Below are 23,639 nucleotides of genomic sequence, written 5' to 3' on the forward strand. Positions count from 1 at the left end.
CCAAGAAGTGCAGCAAACCCCAAAGAGAGGAGATTCATACAGACATACTCCAATACATTAACAAATCAGAATGTCAGAGGTTAAAGAGAAAGAGAGAATCTTGAAAGCAGCAAGAGAAAAGCAATCCATCACATACAAGGGAAGCCCAATAAGACTATGTATAGATTTTCAACAGAAACCATGGAGGCAAGAAGACAGTGGGATGATATATTTAAATTACTAAAAGAGAAAAACTGCCAACCAAGAATTCTATATCCAGCAAAATTGTCCTTCAAAAATGAGGGAGAAATTAAAACATTTTCAGACAAAAAATCACTGAGAGAATTCGTGACTAAGAGACCAGCTCTGCAAGAAATACTAAAGGGAGCACTAGAGACAGATATACGAAGGCAGAAGAGAGAGGTGTGGAGAAGAGTGTAGAAAGGAAGACCATGAGTAAAGGTAAAAAGAAGGAAAATTAGAAGGACATATAAAAGCCAAAAGGCAAAATGGTAGAGGAGGGTACTGCCTGGGCAGTAATAACACTGATGTTGATGGATAAAGCTTCCCAATCGGGGGGTATGGACTGGCAGAATGGATTAGGGAATGGGACCCATCTATATGCTGTCTCTACTCAAAGGACATGAGGGCAAGGACACAAATGGACATTTGCACACCAATGTTTATGGCAGCATTATTTACAATTTCCAAGAGATGGAAACAGCCAAAATGTCCATCAACAGACGGGTGGCTAAACAAACTGTGGTGTATACATACGATGGAATATTATGCATCTGTAACACAGAACAAAGTTATGAAGTATGTAACAACATGGATGGACCTTAAGGACATTATGCTGAGTGTGATTAGCCAGAAACAAAAGGCCAAATATTGTATGGTCTCACTGACATTGTAATGTCAGTTCACTGATATAAACTGACATTAGTAAATAAATTTGGGACATTTTGTTGGTAACAGAGACCATCAGGAGACAGAAATAGGGTAAGATATTGGGTAACTGGAGCTGAAGGGATACAGATTGTGCAACAGGACTGAATGTAAAAACTCAGAAATGAACAGCACAATACTACCTAACTGTAATATAATTATGTTAAAACGCTGAATGAAGCTGAATGTGAGAATGATAGAGGGAGGAGAGGTGGGGGCACAAATGAAATCAGAAAGAACGATAGACGACAAAGATTGAGATGGTGTAATCTAGGATTGCCTAGAGTGTATAATGACAGTGACTAAATGTACAAATTTAAAAAACGTTTTTTGCATGAGGAAGAATGTGGCATATTTCTCAGGGACTAGAGCCTAGCCATGCTTAAAATTTTTTAATCCTTCTCTCCCTCTCTACATTCACTCTCTGCCCTCCGTACCTGTAACCCCCCTCTCTGTTCCCCCCTTCCCCCTCTTGTTGTAAACCGCCCATTTCCGTAACTCACCACTAAACCGCAAGCCTTCCTGTTATTCTCTTCACTCCTCTATACCTAACCTAAGCCCTCAGCCTAGCAACTGCCTCCCGCCTTGTGTGATCGGCTGTCCCTTCCTGACGTGTGCGCCCAAGACTCCACCCCTCCCCGAGAGTACTTAAGCCCCACGCTTACCCCGCTCTGGGTCGTCCGAGCCCCGGGGTCTTCGGACCCCAGACGTCTCACTCCTCGGGTTCCCCGGTGGCCCATCCCGGTGTGTATCAATAAAAGCGTTAACCCAAATCTGGCCTGAGTGACGACTTCTTCGCGACCGCCGGCTGGGGAAAGCGCCGGCTCCAGCTTACCCAGGTTAATTCCCTGCGAGCTCGCCCCAAACCCACCCAGTGTACCGGTCGCGCGGCCCGGCTGAAGCTATCAGCGGCAGAAGAACAAAGGAATGTCTTTACTGCAGGGTGCTGAAAATAGATAGTAATTAATGTTTTAAAATTTCAACTTATGTGTGAGACTAAAGCAAAAAATGTTTATTTGGTACAAAATTTATATTTTGACTAGTGCATTTCTTAACATAACTTATGTAGATAGCTTGGTTGAACAACACAAGTACATGGAACCTTGGGTAGGACATGAGATTTTGTTGGTTTGTGTAGAGTGATGCCCCGATGAATCCTAGAGTGATTTGATCAGTGAGTGGAAAAGTATTTGCAAAGTCCCCTTTGGGGACTGGTGAGAACGGGGGAAAATTTAACCTCCCCAAGTTGAATTCTGGATATTCTCACAAGCAGTGTGGACAACCAAAGCTATAGGCTGAGCCCCTAGTCTTGGGGTTTGTTCATATGAAAATTAACCCCACGAAGGATAGGTCAAGCCTACTTAAAATTAGACCTAAGAGTCACCCCTAAGAGAATCTCTTCTGTTGCTCAGATGTGGCCTCTCTCTCTAGCCAACACAACAAGCAAACTCATCACCCTCCCCCTGTCTATGTGCAACATGACTCCCAGGGGTGTGGACCTTCCTGGCAATGTGGGACAGAAATCCGAGAATGAGCTGAGACCCAGCATCAAGGGATTGAGAAAATCCTCTCGACCTAGAGGGGGAAGAGTGAAATGAGACAAAGTGTCAATGGCTGAGAGATTCCAAACAGAGTCGAGAGGTTATCCTGGAGGTTATTCTTACGCATGAAGTAGATATCACCTTGTTATCCAAGAGTAAATGGAGAGGCTAGAGGGAATTGCCTGAAAATGTGGAGCTGTGTTCCAGTAGCCATGTTTCTTGATGATGAATGTATAATGGTGTAGCTTTCATGGTGTAACTGTGTGATTGTGAAAACCTTGTGTCTTATGCTCCTTTTATCTACCTTGTCAACAGGTAAGTAGAACATACGGAATAAAAATAAATAATAGGGGGAACAAATGTTAAAATAAATTTAGTTTCAAATGCTAGTGATCAATGAAAGGGAGGGGTAAGGAGTATGGTGTGTATGGCTTTTTTTTCTGTTTTCGTTTTATTTTTCTGTTGTCTTTTTATTTCTTTTTCTGAATTAATGCAAATGTTCTAAGAAATTATCATGACGATGAATACACAACTATGTGATGATATTGTGAATTATGGATTATATATGTAGAATGGAATGATCACATATTAAGAATGTGTTTCTTTCTGTAATTTTTTTAAAAAAATTAATTTAAAAATTTAAAAAAAATTAAAAAGATAATATGATGGATTCAAGAAGTGTCTTTTTTTTTTTAATTTTAAGACCTAGGATAGAACAGAGAGAGTGAGCTAGGTGCAGCTGACGAAGTTGATGGCGAGAAGGAGAAGGTCTCTCACAGATTGGAGAAGGTAGCGAACAATGGGCCTACATGTAGCACAAGTGAAGTGCTCATACAAGACTTAACTACCTAGCATTTACTACTTGCATGAAACCTGGGTTGGCCATCCCCACGAATAAAGGACGTCACAGCAGCAAGAAAAGAAAAAAGGAGATGAAGGAGAAAGGACAGCACAAGCAGCTTGGGGGAAAGACACAGGGGTAGCTCTGGACATCCCGCTGTGGTAAAGAAAAGGAGCAAGCCTGGAGAGCAGGGAAAAGTCAAGTCTGTCAGTTCACATCGCAATTGAGGGAGGGGTGCACCGTTCCTGGAAGTACTGCAATACCAGGTCGATGCGTGGAGTGGATGGAGCAAGCTCCTATTCCATCTCCCTGCTCCAAAAATCCATTTAATATATTGTCCTCGGATAGAGGACATATCCGATATTAAACTGATACCAACAGATACTACACTTGATCTTAGCCAAAAGGCCGAGAAGCGATCAAGAAATGTTTTTTTAATAATAACTTTGAATGGTAATGAATTAAACTTACTAATTAAAAGATACAGATTGGCAGAATAGATTAAGAAATATCCACTCTTAATCCATCTCTATGTTGCTTACAAGAGACTCATCTTAGACACAAGGATACAAATAGATTGAAAATGAAAGGATGGAAAAAGATTTCTCATGCAAGTTGTAACCCCCCCAAAAAAGCAGAAGTAACTATACTAATATCAGAAAAATAGATTTAAAATGTAAAGGCATCATAAGAGACAAAGAAGGACACAATAAATTAATTAAAGGGATTATTCACCAAGAAGATATAACAATCATAAATGTATGTGCTCCCAATCAAGGAGCTCCAAAGTACATGAGACAGACATCTGCAAAACTGAAGGGAGCAATAGATGTTTCAACAATATTAATAGAGACTTCAATACACCACTGTACTCTATAGATAGGACAATCAGACAGAAAATCAACAAGGAAATAGAGAAACTTGATAAATGAATAAGACCTAACAGACATATAAAGGTCATTGCACCCCAAAACACAAGGATATAATTCTTCTGTAGTGCTCATGGAACATTCTCCAGGAGAGATCACATACTGGGGCACAAAATATGTCTTTATGAAATTTAAAACATTGAAATTATTCAACACACTTTCTCTGATCACAATAGAATGAAGCTGGATCTCAATAACTATCAAAGAATGAGAACATTCAGAAATATATGGAGATTAAATAACACATTCTTAAACAACCAGTGGGTCAAAGAGAAAATTGCTAGTGAAACTGACAGCTATCTGCAAATTGATGAAAATGAGAATACAACTTATCAGAACTTAGAGGATGCAGCAAACACTGTGCTGAGAGGGAAATTTATGCCCAAAATGCCTATATCAAAAAACAAGGAAGAGCAAAAATGGAAGATTCAACTGCTCACCTGGAGGAACTTGAGAAAGAACAGCAAACTAACCCCAAAGCAAATAGAAGAAGAGAAATAACAAAGATTAAAGCAGAGTTAAATGAATGGGAGAACAAAAGAACTATAGAAAGAATCAATAAAACCAAAAGTTGGCATTTTGAGAGAATCAATAAAATTGATGGGCCACTAGCAAGACTGACAAAGAAAAAAAGAGAGAGGATGCAGATGCACAAAATCAGAAATAAGAAGAGGTGCATTACCACAGACCTTGAAGAAATCATAAGAGGATACCATGAACAACTATATGCCAACAAACTAGACAACTTAGATGAAATCAATAAATTCCTGGAAACACACAAACAAGCTACAGTGATTCAGGAAGAAATAGAAGATCTCAACCAACCAATCACAAGTAAAGAGATTTAATCAGTTATCAAAAATTTCTTACAAAGTAAAGCCCAAGCCAGATAGCTTCACAGGGGAATTTTATTAAACATTCTAAAAAGAACTAACACCAATCCTGTTCAAACTTTTCCAAAAAAACTGAAGAAAAAGGAACTCTACCTAACTCATTTTATGAAGCTAATATCATTTCAATATTCAAACCGGGAACATGCTATAAGAAAGGAAAACTACAGACCAATCTCCCTAGTGAACACAGATGCAAAAATTCTCAACAAAATATTAGCAACTCAAATCCAACAACACATTAGAAGAATTATACACTGTGACGAAGTGGGGTTTATACTGGGAATGCAAGGATGGTTCAACACAAGAAAATCAATTAATATAATGCAGCATATTAACAAATCGAAATGGAAAAATCACATCTCATTTGATGCTGAAAAAGCATTCAACAAAATTCAACATCCTTTTCTGATAAAAACACTCCAAAAGATAGGAGCCAAAGGTAACTACCTCAATATGATAAAGGGAATATATGAACAAAACAATAGTCAGCATCATACTCAATGCAGAGACAGAAAGCTTTCCCCCTGAGATCAGGAACAAGACAAGGATTCCCACTGTCACTACAGTTATTCAACATTGTGCTAGAAGTTCTATCTAGAGCAATCAGGCATGACAAAGAAATAAAAGGCATCCAAATGAGAAAGGAATAAGTAAAACTTTCATTATTTGTAGTTGACATGATACTATACTTGGAAAATCCTGAAAAATCTACAACAAAGTTACTTGAGCTAATAAACACATTCAGCAACATGGTGGGATATAAAATTAAGTGCAAAATTCAGTAGCATTTCTATACATAAGTAGTGACCTAACTGAGGAAATTTCATTCAAAATAGAATGAACTTAACTAGGGACATAAAGGACTTATACAGAGAAAACTACATAACATTGCTAAAACAAATCAAAGAAGATCTATATATGTGGAAAGGCATTTCCTACTCATGGATAGGAAGGCTAAATACAGTTAAGATGTCAATTCTACATAAATTAATCTGCAGATTCAACACAGTATCAATCAAAATTCCAACAACCTACTTTGAAGATTTGGAAAAGCTAATTACCAAATTCATCTGGAAGAGAAAGAGATCCCAAATAGCTAAATGCATCCTAAAAAAGAAGAATAAAGTGAGAGGAATAGCTAAATGCATCCTAAAAAAGAAAACAGAGTTAGGTAGAGTCCTTTTTCCTCAATATTTTTGGAAAAGTGTGAACAGGACTGGTGTTAGTTCTTTTTGGAATGTTTGATAAAATTCCCCTGTGAAGCTATCTGGCTTTACAGATAGCTGGCTATAATAGGTTTAAATGACTTTAAACCTATTATAAAGCCACAGTGGTCAAAAAGCATGTTACTGGCACCAAGATAGAGGCAATGACCAATGGAATCAAATCAAGAGGGCAGAAATAGACTACCAAATCTATGTTCAACTTATTTTTAGCAAGGCCCCCAAATCCTCTGAACTGGGACAAAATATTTTTTTAATAAATAGGCATGGAAGAACTGGATATCAATGGCGAAAAGAATGAAAGAGGACCCCCATCTTACACTCTATACAAAAATTAACACAAAGTGGCTCAAACAACTAAATATAATAAGAACTAGCACCATAAAGCTTCTAGAAGAAAATGCAGGGAAATATTTTCAAGACCTAGTAATAGGAGGTAGCTTCCTAAACTTTACACCCAAAGCATAGGCAACAAAAGAAAAAATAGATAAATGGAACTCTTCAAAATCAAATGCTTCTGCACCTCAAAAGACTTTGTCAAAAAGGTGAAGCAGCAGCTGATTCAAAGGGAGAAAATATTTGGAAATCATATATTGAACAAAGGTTTAATATCCTCTATACACAAAGAAATCATATAACTCAACAACAAAAGAACAAACAACTCAATTATAAAGTAGGCTAAAGATAGAAATAGGCTTTTTTTTTTTTTTTTTTTTTTTTTTTAAAGGAAAGACAGAGAGAAGGAAGGAAGGATAGAAGGAAGGAAGGAAGGAAGAAAGGGAAACATCTTTAAACATTTTCTGGTTTTATTGTATTCTGTTTCTCCGTTTTTGTTACATGGGCTGGGGCCGGGAATCGAACCGAGGTCCTCCGGCATAGCAGGCAAGCACTTTGCCCGCTGAGCCACCGCGGCCCGCCCAATAGGCTTTTTTTTGAAGAGCAAATACAGATGGCTCAAAAGCACATGAGGAGATGTTCATTTGCTTTGGCTATAAGGGAAATGCAGATCAAGACTACACTTAGATACCACCTCACACCTATAGAATGGATGCTATTAAACAAACAGGAAACTATAAATGTTGGAGAGGATGTGGATAATTGGGACACTTATGCACTACTGGTGGGACTGTATAATGGTACAACCACTATGGAAGTCTGTTTGGTGGTTCCTTAGGAATCTTATTGAGTTGTTCTATGACCTACCAATAGCACTATTTGGTATATATCCAGTAGAGCTGATAGCAATGACACAAACACACATTTACACATCGATGTTCATAGCAGCGTTATTCACAATCACCAAAAGATGGAAACAAACCAAATGTCCATCAGCAGATGAGTGGATTAACAAAATGTGGTATATATACATATATACACAATGGAATATTATGCAGCAGTAAGATAAAATTATGTTGTGAAGCACATGACAATTTGGATCAGCCTTGAGGACATAATGCTGAGTAAAATAAGCCAGACACAGAAGAAAAGATGTATGATTCCACTTTTATGACCGTGGTAAAGGTAAAATCAGAGGCTTATAATACAGAATATAGGGACTCAGAGATACATAGAAGCTAGAGATGGGTGAACTGTTAGCTAATGAAGTTAAATTCCAACGTAAGGGAATAGATAGGAGTGAAGGCGGTTCTCTAGTTGTCTATAAATAATATTACCATAATGAAGATGAACAAGATTGAAAGGGGTTGTATAGACCTACATATCTCACTGATTAACACTAAAAATATAAATTAGTTCTTTCAAGAACTACTTCCAAGGTACGATTTCTGTACAAAGAGTACTTACATCCAGGGTACAGGAGGGAAACTACTATTGCATGCTATGGGCTATGCTTAAAAGGAAAACATCAGCACTATCATAGCAACCGTAGAGATAAATAATGGGGGGAGGGACAAGAGTTAAGAGGAGGTTTAGAGTTCCTATTTGGCCAGGGTGTGTTTATTGGTTTTCTTTCCCTTGGGAACAATGAAATTATCTAAAATTGAGAGTGTTGATGACTGTGGCCTTTGGGCACTATACATGATCCCTGATGAATGCAGTTGACTGAAGGATGCACTGACGGAGAAGTAGATTGGTGAACGATGGTGTATACTTATGAACGAAGATTGTGCTGCTACAAAAAAGGAATGAAGTCACGACGTAAGCAATGATGTGAATGTGTGACATCTAAGCCAGAAACAAAAGAACGGTGATGGTATGGTCTCCTTTAGAAAATGCTTTCAAGAAAATGGGCCTAGATTGTAAGCTTTATAGCAGACATATTTAGTCTGGAGAAGGTAATTATTATTTCTGGATTTCGAGAGGCTGTTTATATATATAAAACCTGATATTTAGAGATAAGAATGAAGCCAATCAGGTTAATTCAAAATACAGGGGTAAGGAAGACAATGTCTATATTTTAGAACCACACATACTCTTTAAGACCAAAGGAAGCAAGGTTTATTTGCTCTGGAACCAAAATTTTCTGTAGCACATAAATTAACTCATCTGTATAGCTCATTTGAACAATTGAAACATAGGGAGCCCAGGGTAAGAAAGAGGTCCTTTAATCCTGTATAGCTTTTTTTTTTTTTTTCTTCTAAACCTCCTCTTAACTCTTGTTCCTCCCCTGGATACATCCTAGAGTATATTAAACAGATAACCAGAAAGTACTGGCAAAGCCCCTTGAGGGATGGGGGAAAAGATATGGACCTATTAAATGTTATCATCAGGAAATCCCCTGATACTGTGTCAAACTATAGGTAGACACTCAAATCAATAGGCCATGTCCTTGATCTTGAGGCTTACTCTTGTAAAGCTTATGTAGGTAGCAGAGAAGCTTAGCCTACCTATAGGTACACCTAAGAGTTACTTCTGGAGGACCTCTTTAGTTGCTCAGATGTGGCATTACTCTCTCTAAGCCCAACTCTGCAAGTGAAATCATTGCCCTCCACTCTATGTGGGACATGACATCCAAGGGTGAAAGTCTCCCTGGCAACATGGGAGATGAATCTCAGGGATGAATCTGGCCCTGGCACCATGGGTCAACAATTTCATCCTGACCAAAATGGGGAAAAGAAGTGTAACTAATAAAATATCAGCGGCAGAGAGAGCTCAAATTGAGTCAAAGACTTCTCTGGAGGTTGCTCTTACACAAGCTTCAGTTAGACCTTGCTGCCTATCATAACCTGCCAAAGCCCAGCCAGGACCATTCCAGCCAATCCTAAAGAACACCTAAGGCAATATATAAGATTCCCAAAGGGTTCCATGCACTAGTGTAATTTTCCAGAAACCTACAACCCCAGATGAGTCCCTGGACCAGATAAGTCCTGAAACCTAGAGGGCCCAGCCTCACCAGAACATCAGATATTTCCATCTCTCTACTTCATATTAGTAACAGACTCTTCCAACATGAAAAAGTTAGAATGGCCATAGCCCAGATACCCCTACCGAGAGGGATAGAAAGATCAAAGGTGATGGTGGAGTTATACAGAGAAGATAAGATTTAACTAATGAATATGTTGGCTGAATCATTAAATTGATATCTTTTAGTCTCCAGTATCTTAGAGCAGCTAGAAGTAAAAATCTAAAATTGTGGAATTATAACCCATGTCAAACTCTGAAATCTGTTCTACAACTAATTGTGGTGTTGTGCTTTGACATTTATTATTTTTTGTATATATGTTACTTTTTTACAAAAACAGAAATAAAAAAAGTTGATTGTGGTGATAAAATATTTAAGCCTTCTAGCCTTCTATATTCTGGAGCAGCTAGAAGGAAAAATCTGAGATTGTATGGAAGCCCATAACAAACTCTGGGATCTCTCCTGTAACTACTTGTTGAACAGTGCTTTGAAAACTACTGCTTTTTTATTTCTTTGCTTTGTATATATGTTATACTATACAATAAAAAAGTTTAAAAAAACCAGATAATTAGAACAGCAAATCTGCAGATACTGAAAGCAGATTAAAGGTTACCAGAAGGATGAGGAGAGGAGGATCATGGGAGCATTTGTCTTTTTGTTTTATTTTTTAGTTTATTTTTTTCCAGGGGGTATTAATAAAAAAAAATTAAAAAGTCTTATTCCTAGATATCTAATCTGTAGATCCATGTAAACACCGACAAATGCTGTAAATAGAAGAGTAACTTTTACTGATGTAAAAAAATAAAATGCACTCTCTCGGGCGGGCCGCTGCCGCTGGCGCCCTCCCGCCACGCTTGTTGCCCAGGGCCGACTAGGAAATTCGGATGGGCTCTTTCCCGGGCTGTGGCGACCAGCAACCCTCCCTGCGTTCGGACCCCGGGCCGGCTCAAGCCGCTTTGGCTAGCGAACCCCCCGGACGGCGAGAGTTTTCCAAAGTTTAAGGTCCCACAGCACCTTTTACTGGTGGGACCCGCAGACAAACGTGTGCCACGAGCGCCACCTACTGGGCAGGATAAGAAAAACAGAACCCAGAGATTTCACAGGAAAATCTTCCAAACTTTTGGATCCAATACCCAGGGAAATCTGTCTAAATGCGCAGACGCCAACAGAAGATAATGGATCACGCTCAAATAATTGAAAATATGGCCCAGTCAAAGGAACAAACCAATAGTTCAAATGAGATACAGGAGCTGAGACAACTAATGCTAAATATACGAACAAAAATGGAAAACCTCTTCAAAAACGAAATCGATAAATTGAGGGAGGACATGAAGAAGACATGGGCTGAACATAAAGAAGAAATAGAAAAACTGAAAAAACAAATCACAGAACTTATGGAAGTGAAGGACAAAGTAGAAAAGATAGAAAAAACAATGGATACCTACAATGATAGATTCAAAGAGACAGAAGATTGAATTAGTGATTTGGAGGATGGAACATCTGAATCCCAAAAAGAAACAGAAACTATCGGGAAAAGAATGGAAAAATCTGAACAGGGTATCAGGGAACTCAAGGACAATATGAACTGCACAAATATACGTGTTGTGGGTGTCCCAGAAGGAGAAGAGAAGGGAAAAGGAGGAGAAAAACTAATGGAAGAAATTTTCACTGAAAATTTCCCAACTCTTATGAAAGACCTAAAATTACAGATCCAAGAAGTGCAGCGTACCCCAAAGAGATTAGACCCAAATAGGCGTTCTCCAAGACACTTACTAGTTAGAATGTCAGAGGTCAAAGAGAAAGAGAGGATCTTGAAAGCAGCAAGAGAAAAACAATCCATCACATACAAGGGAAACCCAATAAGACTATGTGTAGATTTCTCAGCAGAAACCATGGAGGCTAGAAGACAGTGGGATGATATATTTAAATTACTAAAAGAGAAAAACTGCCAACCAAGACTCCTATATCCAGCAAAATTGTCCTTCAAAAATGAGGGAGAAATTAAAACATTCTCAGACAAAAAGTCACTGAGAGAATTTGTGACCAAGAGACCAGCTCTGCAAGAAATACTAAAGGGAGCAATAGAGTCAGAACCGAGAAGACAGAAGAGAGAGGTATGGAGAAGAGTGTAGAAAGAAGGAAAGTCAGATATGATATATATAATACAAAAGGCAAAATGGCAGAGGAAAATATTATCCAAACAGTAATAACACTAAATGTTAATGGACTGAATTCCCCAATCAAAAGACATAGATTGGCAGAATGGATTAAAAAACAGGATCCTTCTATATGCTGTCTACAGGAAACACATCTTAGACCCAAAGATAAACATAGGTTGAAAGTGAAAGGTTGGGAAAAGATATTTCATGCAAATAACAACCAGAAAATAGCAGGAGTGGCTATACTAATATCCAACAAGTTAGACTTCAAATGTAAAACAGTTAAAAGAGATAAAGAAGGACACTATATACTAATAAAAGGAACAATTAAACAAGAAGACATAACAATCATAAATATTTATGCACCAAACCAGAATGCCCCAAAATATGTGAGGAATACACTGCAAACACTGAAAAGGGAAATAGACACAAATACCATAATAGTTGGAGACTTCAATTCCCCACTCTCATCAATGGACAGAACATCTAGACAGAGGATCAATAAAGAAATAGAGAATCTGAATATTACTATAAAGGAGCTAGACTTAACAGACATTTATAGGACATTACATCCCACAACAGCAGGATACACCTTTTTCTCAAGTGCTCATGGATCATTCTCAAAGATAGACCATATGCTGGGTCACAAAGCAAGTCTTAACAAATTTAAAAAGATTGAAATCATACACAACACTTTCTCGGATCATAAAGGAATGAAGTTGGAAATCAATAATAGGCGGAATGCCAGAAAATTCACAAATACGTGGAGGCTCAACAACACACTCTTAAACAACGAGTGGGTCAAAGAAGAAATTGCAAGAGAAATTAGTAAATACCTGGAGGCAAATGAAAATGAAAACACAACATATCAAAACTTATGGGACGCAGCAAAGGCAGTGCTAAGAGGGAAATTTATTGCCCTAAATGCCTATATCAGAAAAGAAGAAAAGGCAAAAAATGCAGGAATTAACTGTTCACTTGGAAGAACTGGAGAAAGAACAGCAAACTAATCCCAAAGCAAGCAAAAGGAAAGAAATAACAAAGATCAGAGCAGAAATAAATGAAATTGAAAATATGAAAACAGTAGAGAAAATCAATAAGACCAGAAGTTGGTTCTATGAGAAAATCAATAAGATTGATGGGCCCCTATCAAGATTGACAAAAAGAAGAAGAGAGAGGATGCAAATAAATAAGATCAGAAATGGAAGAGGAGACATAACTACTGACCTCACAGAAATAAAGGAGGTAATAACAGGATACTATGAACAACTTTACGCTAATAAATACAACAATTTAGATGAAATGGATGGGTTCCTGGAAAGACATGAACAACCAACTTTGACTCAAGAAGACATAGATGACCTCAACAAACCAATCACAAGTAAAGAAATTGAATTAGTCATTCAAAAGCTTCCTAAAAAGAAAAGTCCAGGACCAGATGGCTTCACATGTGAATTCTACCAAACGTTCCAGAAAGAATTAGTACCAATTCTCCTCAAACTCTTCAAAAAAATCGAAGAGGAGGGAAAACTGCCTAATTCATTCTATGAAGCCAACATCACCCTCATACCAAAACCAGGCAAAGATATTACAAGAAAAGAAAACTACAGACCAATCTCTCTAATGAATACAGATGCAAAAATCCTCAATAAAATTCTAGCAAATCGTATCCAACAACACGTTAAAAGAATTATACATCATGACCAAGTAGGATTCATCCCAGGTATGCAAGGATGGTTCAACATAAGAAAATCAATTAATGTAATACACCATATCAACAAATCAAAGCAGAAAAATCACATGATCATCTCAATTGATGCAGAGAAGGCATTCGACAAGATTCAACATCCTTTCCTGTTGAAAACACTTCAAAAGATAGGAATACAAGGGAACTTCCTTAAAATGATAGAGGGAATATATGAAAAACCCACAGCTAATATCATCCTCAATGGGGAAAAATTGAAAACTTCCCCCCTAAGATCAGGAACAAGACAAGGATGTCCACTATCACCACTATTATTCAACATTGTGTTGGAGGTTCTAGCCAGAGCAATTAGACAAGAAAAAGAAATTCAAGGCATCAAAATTGGAAAGGAAGAAGTAAAACTATCACTGTTTGCAGACGATATGATACTATACGTCGAAAACCCGGAAAAATCCACAACAAAACTACTAGAGCTAATAAATGAGTACAGCAAAGTAGCAGGTTACAAGATCAACATTCAAAAATCTGTAGCATTTCTATACACTAGTAATGAACAAGCTGAGGGGGAAATCAAGAAAGGAATCCCATTTACAATTGCAACTAAAAGAATAAAATACCTAGGAATAAATTTAACTAAAGAGACAAAAAACCTATATAAAGAAAACCACAAAAAACTGTTAAAAGAAATCACAGAAGACCTAAATAGATGGAAGGGCATACCGTGTTCATGGATTGGAAGACTAAATATAATTAAGATGTCAATCCTACCTAAACTCATCTACAGATTCAATGCAATACCAATCAAAATCCCTACAACTTATTTTTCAGAAATAGAAAAACCAATAAGCAAATTTATCTGGAAGGGCAGGGTGCCCCGAATTGCTAAAAGCATCTTGAGGAAAAAAAAACGAAGCTGGACGTCTCGCGCTGCCTGACTTTAAGGCATATTATGAAGCCACAGTGGTCAAAACAGCATGGTATTGGCATAAAGATAGATATATCGACCAATGGAATCGAATAGAGTGCTCAGATATAGACCCTCTCATCTATGGACATTTGATCTTTGATAAGGCAGTCAAGCCAACTCACCTGGGACAGAGCAGTCTCTTCAATAAATGGTGCCTAGAGAACTGGATATCCATATGCAAAAGAATGAAAGAAGACCTATCTCTCACACCCTATACAAAAGTTAACTCAAAATGGATCAAAGATCTAAACATTAGGTCTAAGACCATAAAACAGTTAGAGGAAAATGTTGGGAGATATCTTATGGATCTTACAACTGGAGGCGGTTTTATGGACCTTAAACCTAAAGCAAGAGCACTGAAGAAGGAAATAAATAAATGGGAACTCCTCAAAATTAAACACTTTTGTGCATCAAAGAACTTCATCAAGAAAGTAGAAAGACAGCCTACACAATGGGAGACAATATTTGGAAATGATATATCAGATAAAGGTCTAGTATCCAGAATTTATAAAGAGATTGTTCATCTCAACAACAAAAAGACAGCCAACCCAATTACAAAATGGGAAAAAGACTTGAACAGACACCTCTCAGAAGAGGAAATACGGATGGCCAAGAGGCACATGAGAGATGCTCAATGTCCCTGGCCATTAGAGAAATGCAAATCAAAACCACAATGAGATATCATCTCACACCCACCAGAATGGCCATTATCAACAAAACAGAAAATGACAAGTGCTGGAGAGGATGCGGAGAAAGAGGCACACTTATCCACTGTTGGTGGGAATGTCAAAGGGTGCAACCACTGTGGAAGGCAGTTTGGCGGTTCCTCAAAAAGCTGAATATAGAATTGCCATACGACCCAGCAATACCATTGCTGGGAATATACTCAAAGGACTTAAGGGCAAAGACACAAACGGACATTTGCACACCAATGTTTATAGCAGCGTTATTTACAATTGCAAAGACATGGAAACAGCCGAAATCTCCATCAACAGAAGAGTGGCTAAACAAACTGTGGTATATACATACGATGGAATACTATGCAGCTTTAAGACAGGATAAACTTATGAAGCATGTATTAACATGGATGGACCTAGAGAACATTATGCTGAGTGAGTCTAGCCAAAAACTAAAGGACAAATACTGTATGGTCCCATTGATGTGAACAGACATTCGAGAATAAATTTGGAATATGTCCTTGATAGCAGAGTCCAGCAGGAGGTAGAAACAGGGTAAGATAATGGCCAATTGGAGTTGAAGGGATACAGACGGTGTAAGAGGACTAGATACAAAAACTCAAAAATGGACAGCACAATAATACCTAATTGTAAAGTAATCATGTTAAAACACTGAATGAAGCTGCATCTGAGCTATAGGTTTTTGTTTTGTTTTGTTTTGTTTTGTTTTGTTTTGATTTTACTATTATTACTTTTATTTTTTTCTCTATATTAACATTCTATATCTTTTTCGGTTATGTTGCTAGTTCTTCTAAACCAATGCATATGTACTAAGAAATGATGATCATGCATCTATGTGATGATGTTAAGAATTAATGATTGCATATGTAGAATGGTATGCTCTCTAAATGTTGGGTTAATTTCTTTTTTCCGTTAATTAAAAAAAAAAAAAAGAGAGAAGGGATAATTGGAGCTGAAGGGATACAGACTGTACAACGGGACTGGATATAAAAACTCAGAAATGGACAGCACAATACTACCCAATTGTAATGCAATTATGTTAAAACACTGAATGAAGCTGCATGTGAGGTATAGGTTTTTTGTTTTTGTTTTTGTTTTTTCTTTCTATTATTGTTTTAATTCTTATTCTGTTGTCTTTTTATTTCTTTTTCTAAATCGATGCAAATGTACTAAGAAATGATGATTATGCAACTATGTGATGTTATTAAGAATTACTGATTGTACATGTAGATTGGAATGATTTCTAATTGTTTTGTTAATTCTTTTTTTAATTAATAAAAAGACGGGTGCATGGGTGGTTCAGTGAGAGAATGCTCGCCTTTCATGAGGGAGATTCAGGTTCAATTCCTAGACCACATACCCCCAAAATAAATAAAAATAAATACAATTAAAAAAATAAAAAATAAAAGAGAAAACTTTAAATAAGACACAGTTTTTCATAAGTTGGTCAACAATACATCATAAGCTCATTTACATGGGCTTAGTCAATTTACCTCAAATTCCTTAAGGAACTCTTCTGTTTTGAGGCTGTCATTCAGGTTGCTGATGCTTTCAGACAGTTGTGGGACAGAACTGTTGGACCATCCATCAATCTCCTCTTTACTTGAAAGTACATCATCCCAAATGGACAGGCTTACTCTCAATCTATCCATGTTTTCCTCAATTCTCTCCGATACCTATGGCAGAAAAAAGAAGTCAGGCCATTAATACCCTGAGCCTTTAAAAAGTTCACCAAAAAATTTTAAAAAATCAATGCTTCCCAAATCATAAAATTATTTTCTTATTAAAAAACAAATTCTTACAAAAAATTGTTGCAGGCTAATTAGCATACCTAAATCAAGTTAATGCTAAATCTTATATAAGTTGTTTCTGCTGTTGGGAGAGTTGCATGAACTTCTTTGATATTCAATTTTCATTTGTGAATTGGGATACAAATTTAAAATTATTATAAACTATTGATGTCTATAATATAACTCACTGTATGGCTGAACAGAGGTCCATGTAAGGCACTATTTATTTCTAATGCTGATGCACAGAAACAGGCCTTAATTAGATTCGACAATATTTAAGGAATTAGTAAATACATAGAACAAATAATTTTTCACATTCAAAATTCAGTATTCTTGCTTATTCCTCTTCCTATAGTAAGCATTTCTTTTAAAAGTGGAGGCAGATAGGGCTTTTTGCAGCTCAAAAATTCTTTGTAGCACAGAAATATCAAAGTCTGGCTTTAGTAATTTAACTCAAGTAAGGGAACTCACTGTAAGTTAAACTTCTGAGCCAAGATACCAATAGTAGTAGGGGACAAGGAATCACTGGATTTTCAAGTTGGAAGATAAGTAAAATAGTTATGGGTAAAGATGGAAAATTCCAGAGAGATCAAAGGACTTGTTCCATGGTCACAGAGCTTGACAGAGTGGGAACAAAAACCCAAGGCTGAAAACTATAGGTCCAATATTTTCCAACACACAATTTGAGCATTTGTACTTTAAATTATTATACATTATAGTTTACTATCCTGTAGGCTGCTTATAGATTATTTTCTCCTGTTTTTATCCATAATTCTAGTGTTTTGAGAAGAAAAGCATTAGTTATAATTAGTGACAACTGGAGATAGCAGGTTAAATTCTAGAAAATTTGTCAAGAAGTTTTTGCAAGCAAGTAAGTTTTTACTATTTCTAAACTTTAAGAAATAGTCTATAATAATGAACATTATGTTTCATTGGAATATCACTTTGTACTTAGCCCAAAAAAGTTCAAGATAGAATCCACAATCCTGAATGATCCTTTGCCCCCAAAATGTGATTGAGGAATGTGAATATCTTAACTGTTTCTCCACCCCCAGGGGTCATCTTACATCTAGCCATCTGTCCACAGCGCTCTCCATGTCTGTTTTCACCAAGATGAAGTCACCACTGTGAGTTTTTTTCAGCTCCAATAGCAAGTGTTTTCCTTTACTGGTAAAGTTATCCAACACTTTCTGCTTCTCATTCATTTCATTCTTGGCAGCTTCATGCTGTGGGTATAAATATTTCCTTAATTAATAAAACAATTGGTGATAAGCCAAAAATGTAAAGCCATTTGTCCCCAAGAAATTTAATCCATGGTTGGCCTCAGGTAGAAATTAGTGCTCTGAACAATCCACATGTATATATAATATAAATACATGTACGCATATGTACACATACATATATAAGCATATACAAATATGCAAATACATATCTCCATGTAAACTTTCCTGAATTGCTGGAGTCTTATGATATCAGTATTCCCAGGGGAAAAATGTGCATATCAGTAAGAATTATCCATATCTAAAAGTACCGACAAGAAGAATAGTGTGGAGAATTGTATTAGGGATAAAAAGTGAACCTACTGAAGCAATCTACTAAAATATATAAAGTTTAATTATTACCTTGGATAAAGCCCATTTAAGGTCCTCCTGATCTTTTACAGCGGTTCTGGCTGCAATCACACTGCTGGCATTTTCTAGGACTTTAGTTACAGCTGACTTCAAGTTCTGATATTCTCTGATTAAATCGATAAGTCCACAGCATTGACCTTGGCTGTAATGATTAAAGGAAATAAAGGATTTATTGTCATGTCTCAGGAAAAGGAAGAATGAAAGGTATGTATTGAGGTTTCTGTTTGTTCATTTGTTTTGGTTTTAGTGCATACAGATGTCCAACTGCCCTGGCACCACTTGTTGAAAAGATTCTTCTTTCACCATTGAATTGTCTTGGAAACTTTGTTGAAAATGAACAGAAGGTTTATTTTCTGAGCTCTCTATTTAGTCTATTGATTTGTATATTTATACTTTAGCCAACAGTGTACTGAAACCAAGTAGTGTGAGTCCTTCAATTTTTTTTTTTTTTTACACAATGTTAGGCTCCGGGAATCGAACCCAGGTCTCCAACATGGCAGGCAAGAATTCTGCCACTGAGTCACCAAACCACCCCCTTCAATTATATTTCAAAATTTTATTAGCTATTCTAGATCCTCTGCCATTTATGTATAAATTTTAGAACCACCAGCCATTTTCTAAAAGACAGCCCTGCTGAGATTTTTTTCATTTTTTGTTTATTTTTTATCTTTTGTATTATGTACTAATTATTCTTTTAGTTCCTCCTGAGATTTTGATTTGGGCTGTATTAATACAAATAAGAATTTCATAATAAGAAAACAATCACCCCCAAAAGATAGCCACCTTGAACAGACACTCACAAAAGAAGATATACAGATGGCAAATGAGACATGAAAATATGCTCATTATCATTAGTTATCAGGGAAATACAAATTAAGTCCACAATGAGATATCACTACACATCTATTATAAAATCTAACTAACAAATGAAAACTTGACAATATCAAGTGCTGCAAATGATGTGTAGTAATTGAAACTCTCGCACATGGCTGGTGGGAGTGCAAAGCAGTGCAACCATTTTGGAAAATAGTTGTACAGTGTCTTATAGAGTCAAGCATACCCTTATCACACAACCCAGCAGTCCCACTTGTAAGAATTTGCCCAAATGAAAACTTATGTTGACACAAAAACCTGCACTTGAAGTTAGAAGTTTTATCTACGGTCATAAAACTGGAAAGAACCCAAACATCCATCAATTGGTGAATGGATAAACAGTGGCAATTCACTGGATATTATTCAATTGTAAAAGAGGATGGACTAATACACTTGACAACATACATTGTGCCAAGTAAAAGAAGCCAGATTCAAAAGGCTACATACTATATGATTCCACTCAGATGTCATTCAGAAAAAAAGATAAAACTATAGTGACAAAAAAAACCTGATCAATTGCTGCTACAGACTTTGGATGGGGGAAGGACTGACTACAAGACACAAGGGAATTCTGAGGGGTGATAGAACTGGTAGTGTGAAATTTGATAGTTGTGATAGTTACATAACTGTATGTTAATCAAAACTCATAGAACTGAATGCTAAAAAGGGGAGTGAATTATAATTCACTGAATATAACGTATGCATCAATTAAAAACAAGCAAAAATGCTAAAATAAAATAAAGATAATTGAGGTTCTGACTTTGATGTTGGCACTTTCAAACTGTTGACAACTTCTACTTTCAAACTGTTGACAACTTCTGCATTCAGACACCAATTTGCAAATGGAATTATCTCGAGACCAAATCCACAATAAAGTTCCATAGGACTAAATTTGTGATGTTACTAAAGAGATACAGAATAGCTATGATGGAAAAAGATATCAACTATTGATCACTTTCCTACACAAATCAACAGGCAATGACCAATGTCACAAAAAGAAAGAAGTCCGAAAAATTTGGACTTACTTTTCATGAATGAGTTTTTTGGTATCATTCCAGGTGACTTCTAAACGATTTATCTCTCTGTCGATTTCAGGTGCAAATGCTACATCTTTCTGAGCAATCTGTTTAGCTTTGTCTTTCAACCAACATAGTTCATGCTCATGAGAATTCAGTTCATCTTCTAACTGATTAAAGACTCTCAACCTGTGAATTAAAATGTTCTGTTATTTTACTATCGTTAGTGAACTAACATTTCCTCCCCACAAGCACATGATGGTTCATATTGCAGATGTATAGATGGATAGAAAAACACTTAACAAAGCAATTATCACATATCAATGGATAAAGATACTTTTAAGGTTAATTTCGCAGAACAACTCAGAAAGCATTTGAAGTCATTTCTACTATTCACCCTTTAAGTTTGTGTTCTCTTTCCACTTTGTCTTGATGTGATAATACTTTTAAGACTAGAACTGACCTTGTAGGATATAGATGAGTATACCTATTGCAGAGACTTTGGGAAGCAATCCTTCTGGCCCAAAGATACCATACATCTAAAATAATATTTAAGGATCACACAGTTGTTTCATTCAAAATAAAATTAGCTTTGGGCAGGCAATGGTGGCTCAGTGGCAGAATTCTCGCCTGCCATGCCGGAGACCCGGGTTCGATTCCCAGTGTTTGCCCATATAAAAAAAAATTAATAATAAAATAAAATTAATTTTATTGAACTTTTCAGAAAAAAAAAATTTTTAAAGCTTAAATTACCTATGTTATTGAAAAGAAGATTACCATGAGAAACTGATCTTTCTAGGGGCGGCCCCCAGATATTATTTGAGTATTTATAAAAAATAGCCATGTGGAGGCAGCACTTGACTCTTTGATTCCTTTCATGTAAGGGTAGTGTCGTAGAGCTTATAAACTGAGTATACATTCATTGTCTCATTTAATTCCCAAAACAAAGTGACTGGGAATTGTTGTAAAGATGGAGATAAAAATGTTATCTCCATCTTAAAAGTAGGAAAACTCATTCAGAGAGAAAATTTGAATGCAGTGGAGCAGAGGTATGGCTGAGATTTAATAAATTCCCCAACTCAGTGTAGCATCTTCTGTTGCCTGCTTTGTGGCTCTGGAGGGTTCAGCATGGGGACCCTTCTCCAGCAATGTCAGGACATCCTGTTTGCTGGGCCCAGACAATCCAGAGAAATTCCTGCAAGCCTGCAGCCCCAGTACCTCTGCTGGTCTCTGAGTCTTGCAGGCTGTTCTTTCACTAGACTTTGCTCCTTCATTCTGCTTTTCTCTGGAGGCTTTTTTCCCCTTTCCAAATTTTAGACTCCTGTGTGACTTTATTGTTAAGTGGCCCACAAGGGGTATAACCTCAGGAAGCCCAGTCTATAGTATAAAATCAACTCCACTATCCTCTAACATAAACTTTGGCTTAATGTTTGATTTTGGTTCAAAGAAAGAAAATGGTTATGTTTTTGGTGGGTCAGCAGAACACCTCATCAGTTATGGATGCCTGGAGGTTAATTGCTGCTGGTCTTTGGCCCCTTCCAGAAATGGAAAAGAAAGTGGCTCTGAGAACATAAATGACAAGAAGGTTCTGTTAAGAAAGAGAAATAAGATTAAAAGAAGGCTGCAGCAGTAAGGGGGAAAAAAAGACACTACTTTTCAAATTTACTGAAAGAAAATACTCTCTACGCCTTTGCTTCTTTATTAAACTCACCTGACAAAATTCTAACTTTGTTTAAACATTTCTTTGCTTCCTCCAATCCTGCCAGTGAGTAGTTAAAAATAGGTGAAGGGAGTCAAGCTGATTGGTTCTGCTGTAAATTAGTGACCGGAAATCTCAATTGGTCACTCATCACCTTCCTGAGGTATCATTTCTTCTATAAGAGAACTATGTCACTCTACCTCTTCTTCAATATTCAGCCACACACTCTCAACTGGGCTTGTTACAGTCCTTAAGGAGAGGTTTATAGCCATCAGGGAGAATTTCCTTCTATTTTTACCCTCAAAACTACAAATCAACTTGGATTATTATCTCTCTTCTCTGCTCTCATTTTGTCTCGGAAGATGAATCTCTCCTATCAGTTAAAACTTGCTTTAAAATAAATAACCTATTTATTCTCTTACAAATAAGATCTCCAAGTGGCTCTTAGGAAAACCCTTTAGGAAACTAAAGAAATTTTAACACCGAAGTGTCAAATTAGTAATTAATTTTGTCTTCAAAATTTTTCTTAAAAAAGAACTTAAATATGGTCCTGTTAAAAGTTTTGCAAAGAAAAAATTTAAGAACAAGTAAAAAACAAACTGGACAATGGGCTTCAACACCAATTCCCTCTTACCTCTGTTGAAGAGCTTGGCGGGTAAGTTCTTTTAATTGCTCTTTGTCAGTCCTTTCTTCAATGTCCTCGATGCTTTTCATCAGCTCCTCTTTCTGGTCATGGAAAGCTTTCTTTAGGAGTGCCAAGGCATCTGCCTCACTCTGTTTGGTTCCCAGAAGGTTCTGGATCCTCTCTAACTCGAGACAGAGTTGGTCAGCTGAGGCTCTGCAGGAAGCCCTTTGCTCGGAGCTCCCACTTTTCAGTTTGTACTGAGCTTTCACAAGAATGCCATCCAGACAGATGGCCGTGGATTCTAAGGCTTTAGCATCTTGAATAGCAGCACTGAGGTCCTTTTCTAAAAGATTGGACTGTTTCTTGTTCACACTGTAGGAGGCTTCCACCGTTTGCCTCAGCCGGTGGAGCAACCCTGACAGGGAAGCACAGCTCTGGAGAAATTCGGCCAGCTGGGACAGGGCAAGCTGCCGCCTACCCACCACCTGGCTGGCCTCCTCAAACAGCTGGAAACAGTCTTCTGCCTTGCCCTGGAGGAGGTGGAGGTCTTCAGCATGGCAGAGAGAACCCAGCTTCATCAGGTGACCTTGCAGATTCTGTATGTCTGCTTTCTTGCTTTCCACTTCTGCCATGTGGTTCTGGAAGGAACACAAGGGTTGTTGATTCCTCAGATGTGTATGGCTTGTGCCACAGATATATTACAGGATTTGTGATGTGCAATTATATTTTAAATGTAATGGATAGAGTGCTATTTAAAGGTC

At 37.2% G+C, this 23,639-nt stretch overlaps 1 protein-coding gene and 1 non-coding gene across 15 annotated transcripts in view; both read right to left on the reverse strand.

The window, feature by feature from the left end:
• Window positions 1–23,639, reverse strand: part of SYNE1 (spectrin repeat containing nuclear envelope protein 1) — a 536,476-nt gene that overhangs the window by 285,003 nt on the left and 227,834 nt on the right. For all 14 annotated transcript variants that reach the window (XM_077149294.1, XM_077149293.1, XM_077149295.1 and 11 more), the window contains exons 39-43: window positions 22,888–23,516; window positions 20,564–20,743; window positions 18,657–18,807; window positions 18,102–18,260; window positions 16,738–16,920 (exon numbers count right to left, since the gene is read on the reverse strand). In XM_077149294.1, the coding sequence (XP_077005409.1) occupies window positions 16,738–16,920; window positions 18,102–18,260; window positions 18,657–18,807; window positions 20,564–20,743; window positions 22,888–23,516 (1,302 nt within the window). The remainder of the gene's footprint in view (window positions 1–16,737; window positions 16,921–18,101; window positions 18,261–18,656; window positions 18,808–20,563; window positions 20,744–22,887; window positions 23,517–23,639) is intronic.
• Window positions 3,539–3,729, reverse strand: LOC143675416 (U2 spliceosomal RNA). The gene has a single exon (XR_013171640.1). It is a non-coding gene; the product is annotated as a U2 spliceosomal RNA (small nuclear RNA).

The sequence above is a fragment of the Tamandua tetradactyla genome, chromosome 2 (genome assembly GCF_023851605.1).
Source record: "Tamandua tetradactyla isolate mTamTet1 chromosome 2, mTamTet1.pri, whole genome shotgun sequence".
In the NCBI taxonomy this organism is placed as follows: Eukaryota; Metazoa; Chordata; class Mammalia; order Pilosa; family Myrmecophagidae; genus Tamandua; species Tamandua tetradactyla.